General features: G+C 45.3%; 1 protein-coding gene across 1 annotated transcript; it reads left to right on the forward strand.

The window, feature by feature from the left end:
- The first annotated feature begins 5,449 nt into the window (after positions 1-5,449).
- Positions 5,450-6,676, forward strand: LOC129250769 (uncharacterized). The gene has a single exon (XM_054890367.1). It carries the CDS (start codon positions 5,450-5,452, stop codon positions 6,674-6,676), a length of 1,227 nt encoding a protein of 408 aa, XP_054746342.1.
- Positions 6,677-10,976: the final 4,300 nt, after the last annotated feature.

Raw genomic sequence — 10,976 nt, forward strand, 5'->3', positions numbered from 1 at the left:
CTGGATGACTTTATTAGTGTGGGTATGAAAACCAATTGTTCTCCTATTTAAAAAGAGTCCTCATCTTGTGCTACTCTAGAAAAACAGTTTCAATTTTTGACAGTTAGTGAGGTAGATCTTCTGAAAGCATTATCTAAAATCAAGTCTAATGCTGTAGGCGATGATGGCATCTCGCTAAAATTCGTCCGTATAGTCATCCAATATATAATAGGACCCCTTACCCATATAATAAACCATTGCTTGAATAGTTCATGTTTCCCAGCAGTATGGAAGAAGGCTATAGTTTTCCCAGTCGCAAAAAAGACAAATGCTATTTACGCTGGTGACTATAGACCTATCAGCATACATACCCACATTTTCCAAAGTTTGCGAAAACTTGATAGCCACGCAAATTTCATCATTTGTACAAAACAATCGTCTACTCTCTCCACTACAATCTGGCTTCAAACAAAGTCACAGTTAATCGACTGCAATGGTTAAAATCCTAGATGATATTAGAATTAGTTTTGACAACGGAGACTTCAGTCTACTTTCTTTACTTGATTTTTCTAAAGCATTTGACTCAGTGGATCACAAATTGTTATATTTGAAGCTTAAACACTATTTCGGCTTCAAAGACAGTGCGGTGAAGCTCATGGCCAGCTACCTTGGAGACAGAACGCAGAAGGTCAAGACCAGTAAATCATTATCCCAGTCTACATGCGTAAGCACTGGTGTTCCGCAAGGGTCTATTCTTGGTCCAATTTTATTCAGTCTTTTTGTCAATTATGTTTTTACCGTTTGTCAGTACGTGAATGTCCATGCGTATCCTGATGATATACAATTATACTTGTCCAGTCGTATTGGTCTCGTTGAAGATTTATGTTTCAAAATAAACAGTGATTTGTCTGCTATTTTTGTATAGGCTAATGAAAACTCTTTAGGTTTGAACGCGGCAAAGTCATATGTCTTACCTATATGTATTAATGTGGTGGATGTTGACAATATCCCTAAATTGTGGATAGGCACAAGTTCCCTTACCTTTATGGATAAGATAAAAAATTTGGGGTTTATTCTTAACACGAAACTTACCTGTGCTGACCATATAAATAGGGTTGTGGGGAATATTTATGCTACATTGCGTAAGCTGAGAGTCTCTGCAACATTCACGCCAGAGAAAACGAGACGCAAATTAGTTCTCCAGCTAATTATGCCTCTCACTACCTACTCTGAGGTGGTATACAGCAAACTCGACTCCACATCTTGCCCTAAACTTAATGAGGCATTTAATAACGCCACGCGGTATGTATATGGGATTGGTAGATATGAGCATATCTCTGCCTGGCGAACAAGGTTACTGGGATGTTGCCTTAACAGTTATTTGTCTGCTAGAAATTGCAAATTTTTCAAGTCTCCTCTATATCTGACAGAGAAGTTGATACCAGTAAGGTTTCGCAGACACAAGAAATTCATCGTTCCAAAATTTAATTTCCTAGCATCATTTAGATTATTTTTCATTAACGCTGTTAAAGTGTGGAACTCATTACCCGACACTGGGAAGGCTAGACTTAACAGATTTAACTTCAAGGCACAAGTCTATAACTATATTACTTTAAAAGTGTTTGATTGCATTAAATTAGGGCATTAAATTTCCCTCTACATTCTCTAATTACTACTTTTTTTCTAAATCCTTCTTTTCTTTTCCTACTGCTTCTTTTCTTCTTATTAGTATAGTTAAGTTAAACATATTGGATTGATTTGTAAATGAACTGGTGTAAAATTTAGATTAAGAAACTTGTATGTTAAAAATATTCCAGTTGTTTCTAATATTGTTGAAGTACTATTAAAATACCTTAGTCTTACTATGTACTATTTATATAAACAAATAAATCCACAAATAAATAAATAAATATATAAATATGCCAAAATTTGCCAAGCTTAGTAATAATATACAAGGAGTCAAAAAAACTACCAAAGGAGAGTTACTGCTGCTGCTGGAAAAATCACCCGACACAAATACCTCGAAGGTTCATGAAGCTGTTAAGGCGGCCCTTGGAGAAACTGTAGATGTGAGGGCACTTATGGAGCTGAGGCAGGTGGAAATTCGTGACCTTGATAAAATCACTTCAAAGGCAGAAGTCCACGAGGCGGTAACGAGACAATTCCAAGAGCTTGAAGTACCTATCTCAGGCATTTCGGGTTTGCGAAAATCTTACGGAGGAACACAAACGGCGACGCTAAATATAACACCGGAAATCGCCACCAAGCTGGCGGATGCTAATAAATTCCATATAGGCCTCGTAATTTGTCGCATACGGGAGAGGATCGATCCAAAAAGATGCTTTAAATGCATGGAATATGGGCATGTGGCAGTAAGCTGTAAAAGCTCAGCTGACCTTAGTAACACCTGCTTCAAATGTGATAATAAGGATCACCAGGCCAAGCTGTATTATGTGCAAGAAGAAAAAGGCAAGCGATACAGCGCACGCGATGACCAGCAGCAGGTTCCCTCAATATCTGAGAGCTCTTAAAGAAATTCGGCAGAAATGAAGATCTTGCAACTGAATCTTAGCGACTGCGAAAGCAGTCAGGACCTACTCGAGCAGACTATACGGGAACAGAAAATAGTGTTGCTATACTTAGTGAGCCCTATAAAGACAAAAAAGGCAAAGGCCTCTGACACAACAGGCAAATCAGCGATCTGGAACTGCGGATTAATAGATCCCAACTGATTAGCTTGAATGCAGGCCGTAGATTTTTACGTGCGCCCGTTGAAGGACATATTATCTACCTCCCAGCTTAACCCTGCTGGAAGCAATAGGCATCCTAAAGAACCTTGCTCAGGATGTAAAGGAACATAGACCTGTTGTTGTTGTTGTAGCAGCATAAACATTGTTACTGTCCTTGGCCGGATATAAATCCGGGTCGTTCCGGTTACGTAGAACCGACTGTCGTGAGAACGAGCTTAGACCTGTCATCGTAGCCGATGATTTCAACACTTGGGCTGTTAATTGGTTCTCAAATAACTACGACGCGAGGTACAAAGTCAAAACAATGGAGGCTGAGGTTATTGAATTCATGCTGGCAGATGTAACTCTAACAGGGGATGCATCTGAAAAGACTACGCAAACCATGAAACACTTAACGGAGACATACGATGCAGCCATGTCCAAAACGAGGCCTAACACGAACCATAGTGAACCTGTTTACTGGTGGGCAGCAGACATTGCAGAATTGCGTAGCAAATGGAAATGAGCAAGGCGAGCCTACCAACGGTCCAGGCGTGGAGACAGTTTCTAAGAAAACCAGCTCCAATATAAGCAAAGAAGGAGGGCCCTAAAAAAGGCAATTAAAAACAGTAAACACCGGTGCTTCCTCCAGATATGCGACGATGCCGATAATGATCATTGGGGACTTGGGTACAGCCTTGGTTTGAAAAAACTTAAGGTCTTTAAGCCACTTCGAACAACATGCCCAGCTACACTGCGTAATGTAGTAAAAACACCCGTACAAGACACTATACGAGACTACGAATTGGTAAGATTCTGCGAAGGCGACCAACATATGCAGTTAACAAACAAAGAAGAGCTAATGAGCAGAAAAGGGATCAAAAATAATTAACCTGCAGGTCTGGATGGAATCCCCAACGAGGCCTTAAAATAAGCAATTTAAAGTCGTGCCGACAATTTTGTAGAAGTTGCAGAAACTGGTTTTAATTCCAAAAGGTTCTAAACCTGCGGAAGATCCTTCAGGCTACCACCCCCTGTGCATGCTCGACACCGCAGGAAAAATCCTAGAACGCCTAGGCTACTATAGAGGATGTAAGCGGTCTATCACCCCGACAATTCGGATTGCGGAAAGACCGTCCACCCACAGATGTCGTATCTGCAATCAAGACCATTCCGCAAAAGGCAATTGAAGGTACTCGCTATACGGTAGCAAGGAGTACTGCCTAGTTGCGACGCTGGACGTTAAGAACGCCTTCAATACGGCGAATTGGAGCAAAATTCTAATCGCGCTTGATAGTTTCCACATTCCGATGTACATTTTTAGATTGTCGCCAGTTACCTTTCTGGCATAACCCTGCGTTATAAAACCGATGCTGGTGTAAAGGAGTACAAAATAAATGGCGGAGTTCTACAAGTCTCAGTCCTGTTTTGCGTCTCAATCTACCTCTAGGGTCACAAATCGTAGGATTTGCTGACGACATTGCTGTTGTGGTCGTGATTAAATCACTCCGTCAAGCCGAAGAAAAATGTAACTAAGCCGTCAGCATAGTAAAGGAATGGTTGTGCAACAGTGGTCTAACTCTTGCGGACCATAAAACTGAAGTAGTATTAATTAGCAGCAGGAAGATTATGGAGTCAGCCAATATAATGGTGGGCGATCATGGCAGAGGATCGAAGCCATTCATTAAGTACCTGGGCGTAATAATTGCCCGTAGGTTTAATTTCAAAGAGCACTTGGCGTACGCGAGCAGCAGGGCAGCAGAAGCAGTAACTGCCTTAACGCGATTAATGATGGACATCAGAGGCCTTAGACAAACCTGTAGGAGACTACTCAACTCTGTTGTCTCATCGACTTTGTTGTATGCAGCTCCAGCATGGACGGAAGCCACAAATTACCGCTCATATGTGAAGTGTATGAAATCAGTGTACCAAGTGAGTGCCCCTAGAGTGTAATGCGCATTTCGTACGGTATCGGAAGACGCCATTATGTTTATAGCAGGACTTCTCCCATTCAACTTAAAGGCAAACGAGTATGCTGAAATCTACAAAAACAAACCTACTTCAGAACGGTTGACAATACAAACAAGCAAGAGAGCGTAGCCTGTGCTCATGGCAGAAAAAATGGAGTTCGTCTCTCAACGGACGCTGGACTTACCGTTTGATTCCCATAATTTCCAAAGACACATCCACCCCATGTTGGTTGGTTGGTTATAATGGTGATTCATCCAGAATCCAACTAGTGCTTCCGCACAATTTTGTTGCCACATCCTCGTTATCAACTTCTTTACCAGTTATTTCCCTTGGGGGAACCTGTTATCCCTATAGGGCGCGTCCCCAGGTGGTGGATAGGGGAACGCCTCCCAGATATGGAAGGTAGGAGAGTAGGTCTCCCGCGAACCACACAGGTCGAAGACGTAAACTTCGTTCAAAAAACTCCCTCAACCCAAGGTGTCATGCGACCCGTGCCTATTGGGTGGGTTTGGCAGCCGGGGGACTAAATAAGGCTGTCTTCGTACGGAGCCCTCCTGATATCAGGCCGCCTCAGGTTGTAACGGTGGCCTTGCCATGGTATGGGGCGCTGCCATGGTCGACCGGATATTTCCCCTATATCCTCTTTGGTCACCGCGCATGGCGACATGCGCAGCTCTCTTGGCGGGGCAGGTGACCGTACGAACCAGATGAAATGAAACCACAAAAACTTAAAAATTCGGATGACGGAAAACACGGAACAAACGGACAAAATGACGGGAAAACATACCGACGCATCGACAGCACGGACTGATAAAAAACCAAACACGCGGACAGAACTACAGGACAAGCAAACAGACAGACAGAAGGAAGCGACGGACGCACTTAAAAAACAGACAGACAATTGGACAAGACGTACAAGCAAGGACGAACTGAGGATGACGGGGTCACCCTCAGAGGATGAGCTCTTGGCCTCCAGCCAAGAAACAGTTGAGGGCAAAGCTGTGGGCCACAGCACGCCAACAACCATAAATGAACCAACAACATCCGCTAAAGCCATGGGGCAAAAGCGCACTAATAAAGGCCCATCAAGGTACAAGCTCTACCAGAGGTCTCTCGCTATCCTTGGCAGGATTCGTAAGAACGAGACCGAAGGTAAAGCTCATCCCAAAGATGAGGCTGACAAGGCAAGGTGTCAAAAGGTGGTGGACGAATACCTGGCATTCCAAGCCGCCCGAAAGACAGAGGCCAAAAAACGTAACCGTTCGCAAGACGAAAACAAGATGGCAACAAAGAAGCACAAGATCTCAGATCAGGGTGCGGTTGTCCCTAAACTTACCAAACAATTCAGTGAGGTGGCACGGGACCATCTTCAAATGGCACTGGTGGACGAAACTTCCAACCGCGGCAAACCTGTGCTTGACAAATGGTCGGAGATTGAGGCACGGTTGTCTCGCATAGTCGTCGACCATGTCATGGCGAACCCGGAGGGTCAATCCCCAGGTTTCGACTCGGTGGAAGTGGTTCGCGGTTGCCGGGTAATCAAATGTGATGACCAATACTCATTGCATTTCCTTACAAACGCGATTGGCAAAATTCAGAACAGCTGGGATGGCTTGAGGCTCAAGCTCATTCCAGCTAGCGAGATACCACGAAGGCCGAGGGCTCGCATCTGGATACCAAACATGGAGTTTGAAGCCAATCAGTTAATTCCCTATCTCCAGGCTCACAACCGCTCAGTGCCGATGGCCGATTGGTCGATCATCAAAGCGGAGGCTCCGCAAAAGCACAGCGTGTCGTTCCTCCTTCAAATCACAGAAGAGAGCCTTGAACCACTGCAAAAAGTGGAAAATAAACTTCGGTTTGGCATACGGAAGGCCCTGCTGAAGATATTCCGTTCTGCGAATCCGGAGGAGGAGCAGGATGAGGTCGACGGCACCAGCGAACTGCTGATTGGCATGCAGTTAAATGATGCCGAACCTGCGGAAGCAAACCAATAAAAAATGGTTTTAAAGGTTGTCCAAATTAACCTGCAGCACTCACAAACTGCAACGGACAACCTAACCGTTCTCCTAGGGGAGGAGAACGTTGACATAGCCCTAATACAGGAACCCTGGGTGCGGAGCAACGAGGTGAAGGGGTTCCCGGGAAGAAACTACAATCTGTACTATAAGCGTACTCAAGGTAATCTTAGATCATGTATTGTAGCCAAAAAACACTTAAACATATTTTTAATCCCATCATACAGTTCACAGGATGTGACGGCCGTTGAGGTGGAAGCTGCTGACGGTGTCAGCATCACACTTGCATCCATCTATATGGCACATGATCGGCCAGCACCGCCCGAGGAGGCTTGTGGGCTTGTGCTTGAAGGAGCCAGGAACAAAACCCTGCTACTCGGATGCGACGCCAACACGAGGCATGCGTTGTGGGGAAGCTCTGAGACAAACGACCGAGGTGAGTCTTTATATAATTTTATTATTAATACTAACCTATCGGTATGTAACAGGGGTAACACTCCCACTTTCACCTTTCCTAGTACGGAGTACTTCAGAGGATGGGAGGAAGTGATTGATGTTACTCTACTGTCTGAAAATAGCTCAGTAAGGGTAGATAATTGGAGGGTATCCAATAAAAGGTCCTTTTCTGATCATAGTTGGATCCTCTACGATTTAGATCTTAAGGTAGATCCACCCCTACAGTATCGAAATCCTTTAAGAACCAACTGGAAGAGGTTCAAAAATGCAGTAAACAAGAGGATAGGAGAGATTCCTATCCCTCAAATCACTCTCACGGAAAACCTTGAGAGTAGGGTCATAACACTGGAAAAGGCATTTAGTAGGGCCTACAAAACGTCCTGTCCCATAAAATTTAGCAAAAAAACTCACCCTCCTTGGTGGAGCAGTGAGCTCTTAAAACTAAGGGAAAAATCCAGATCAACGTTTAACCTCAGCTACTCGACGGGAAATTGGGAATTGTACAGAGAAAGTCGGAGACAGTACAAGAAGGCAATCAGGGCCGCCAAAAAAGAGAGCTGGAGGGAATTTTGTTCGTCAATCGAATCCACCAGGGATTCTGCTAGGCTCAGCCGTGTTCTGTCCAAATACGATCAGTGGGATCATTCAAAGGGCGTTAGGTGAGCTTAACTCTTGGGCCACAGAATGTGGGCTCAGTTTAAACCCACGTAAAACAGAACTTATGCTCTTTACCACCAGATACAAGGTACCAACTTTCACCCTACCAAATATCAACGGACAAACTCTGTCACTATCAACCAGCGCAAAGTACTTAGGAGTAATTCTGGACTCCAAACTTAGCTGGAAGTTAAACATCGAAGAACGGGTAAGGAAAGCAGAAATTGCTTTATATGCCTGCAAACGTATGCTTGGAAGAAGATGGGGTCTTCAACCTAAGCATACATTATGGCTGTATAAGGCGGTTATACGACCCATTCTATCGTATGGTTCGGTAGTTTGGTGGAAAGCTCTAGGGAGAGAGTACAAAACCAAATTACTCGGCAGAATACAAAGATCAGCCTGTGCAATAACGGTCGGAGCAATCAGATCATGTCCTAGAGAGGCTCTCAATGCTCTGACACACGTTATTCCAATAGACCTACATATAAAGAAGACGGCAACCATGAGTGCATTTAGGTTAAATGAAGCGGGTCGCTGGAAAGAAAAAACTTATGGTCACGCTAGTCTATTATTGCGACAAACTCAGTTAACCTCGGTGAGGACTGACTACATCGTCCCGATGGTAACGTTCAATAGGAATTTTGCCACACTCTTTCCATCTAAAAAAGAGTGGAAAAAGGGATTCTCTCTAAACAACTTCGATACCACAGTCTATACAGATGGCAGTAAAATGGATTGTGGTGTTGGAGCTGGTATATATTCTCATAGACTTGGAATTGAAAAATCTGTGCGTCTCCCTAATACCAGCAGCGTCTTCCAAGCGGAAGTACTAGCAATTGGGGAAGCCTGTAGGTTACTAATCGCAGATTTCTCTTTCAAGGGCAATATCGCTATTCTTTCGGATAGCCAAGCTGCAATCCAGGCGCTGGACGCGACTATAATAACCTCTAAAGTGGTGGAGCAAAGTAGGAGTAGCCTCACCAACTTGAGTGAAAACCACAGAGTAACCTTAATTTGGGTCCCTGGACACCGGAACATAGAAGGTAACGAAAAAGCTGATGAACTGGCAAGAGGGGGATCTGCCATGAATATCGCTCTTGCAGTACCAGTATTCACTCCACTAGGTGCGGTCAAGAATGCAATTTCCCTAAAATACCTTCGAATTGCAGATTGTAGATGGAAAGACCAGACGAAATGCAAAATCAGCAGAACGTTATGGCCCACCTACAACCTCAAGCAATCGTCGACATTAATAAACATGAAACGACGGGACACCTGTAGACTTACGGCAGTCATAACTGGCTTCTGGTCTATCGGAGAACAAGCCGCCAAAATGGGCATCCCTCATAACACATACTGTCATAGTTGTAAACAACCGGGGGAAAAAGAAACAATCTTCCATTTCCTCTGTGAATGCCCTGCCCTATGGAAGGACAGAATGTTAAGCCTGGGCAAACCGCTGTTCGAGAGTCTCGAGCAGCTGTCTGGCTTAGAAGTCAACAACCTAATAAGGTTCCTAAACCGCACAGACTGGATATAGTCCTGCTGTAAATAACTGTTAAACAATTTGGTAACGAGGATGTGGCAACAAAATGGTGCGGAAGCGCTAGTTGGATTCTGGATGAATCACCACTCTAACCAACCAACCAACCAGTTATTTACGGCATGACTATATCCAGTCTGTGCGGCTTAAGAACCTTATTAGGTTATTGACAACTAAGCCAGAGAGTTGTTCGAGACTCGCGATCAGCAGTTTTTCCAGGGTTGACATTCTGTCGTTCAATATGGCAGGAAGATTGTTTCCTTTTTTCCCGGTTGTTTACAACAGTGACGGTATGTGCTGTGAGGGATGCCCATTTTGGCTGCTTGTTCGCCGACAGACCAAAAGCCAGTTATGACTGCCGTTGGTCTCGAAGCGCCCCGTCGTTTAATATTTAACAATGTTGAGAATTGTTTGAGATTGTACGTGGGCTATACCCGTGTGGAGTTGCCTGATCTCCCATCGGGTGTGCCCCAGGTGGTGGATAGGGAAGCCCTGACATCATAAAAACGGCCTTCCCAGCTGGGTTCGGTTCCTACACTCGTGTGATGGCTCAAAGTTGGCATAGAATCAGGGTGACAGCCGCGAACCAAACCGGCTAGGGAGGAGTCCCGAACAAAAACCGAAAAGGTAACGGAAAACGATTGATTAATTACTCCAGGTTGAACGCACACAAGTGACAATCCACCCGCTTCGGCGGCAGGGCATGAATTCTGGAGGCCCCAACCATTACCCAAGTCTCTCAGCTCTATGAGCAAGAGCGCATCCTGGAGGAGACGGGGGTTGCTATCGCAATCTCCTCTCCTCCAGAGTCTGAAAAACGTTTCCTGTTTCGGAGGGCCTGAGTTGTGAGGCTGCTTCGGTGACGGCACGACCTCCCAGAGAAGCCGGGAAATCAAAGAGCGTGGCAAGGAGGGAAAGAAGAAAGCGGTGAGTAAGGCTCATGCGGGAGAAATCCTCACGAGGCTCTGTCGGCCCTTCTGCATCTATATCCTCCGAAAGACCTCGATCGGCGAAAGTGACACCCACAGAAGCCACCGGGTCGTTAGTGTTCATTGGCGCTCCCAAATTGTCTCGCTCTCGACGTAAGCGGTGGAAGAGGGTGGCTGAAAGCAGTACACCTCCCCGCCCTGACGCTGATGCTGATATTCGCGCCACGACCCCCCAAGGCGGGAAGAGGTTCTGTTGAGCCACGTCACTATCGGCGCCTCGACAAAATGTCCAGCACAGCTGTCTGCCCGGCGAAGGTTTCGTCAGAGGAGGTTGGGGTGCTGGACCTTCCGCCAAACACATTCAAGGGTGTGGGCAAGCCATCCTATAGCGAGAAGGCTACTGGCCCACGACCTGTGGCTCAGATCAGAAAACTGGGGTCTGACCATCAGCTGACTGATGCAGAAATTAAATACTGCAAAAGCCGGCTGATGCGTTGGGTTGTTGCCTCCGGTCCTGAAGCCAAAGCAAAGGGCTATGAGACAGAGGACGGCACCATAAGGGTGTCGTGCGCGTCTCCGGCCAGCTTCGAGTGGATCAGAACCATGGTCAATAACGTGCTCTCCATTGGGACCACTCACTTCACGGTCTATAGCGAGGAGAGTGTATCCTTCGGGAAGGCCACCTGCTGGA

This window comes from Anastrepha obliqua, chromosome 6 (assembly GCF_027943255.1).
Source record: "Anastrepha obliqua isolate idAnaObli1 chromosome 6, idAnaObli1_1.0, whole genome shotgun sequence".
NCBI lineage: Eukaryota > Metazoa > Arthropoda > Insecta > Diptera > Tephritidae > Anastrepha > Anastrepha obliqua.

What these genes read in the sequence shown, in the direction of transcription:
- LOC129250769 (XM_054890367.1), top strand. Translation starts at nt 5,450, where the DNA reads ATGACGGGAAAACATACCGACGCATCGACAGCACGGACTGATAAAAAA.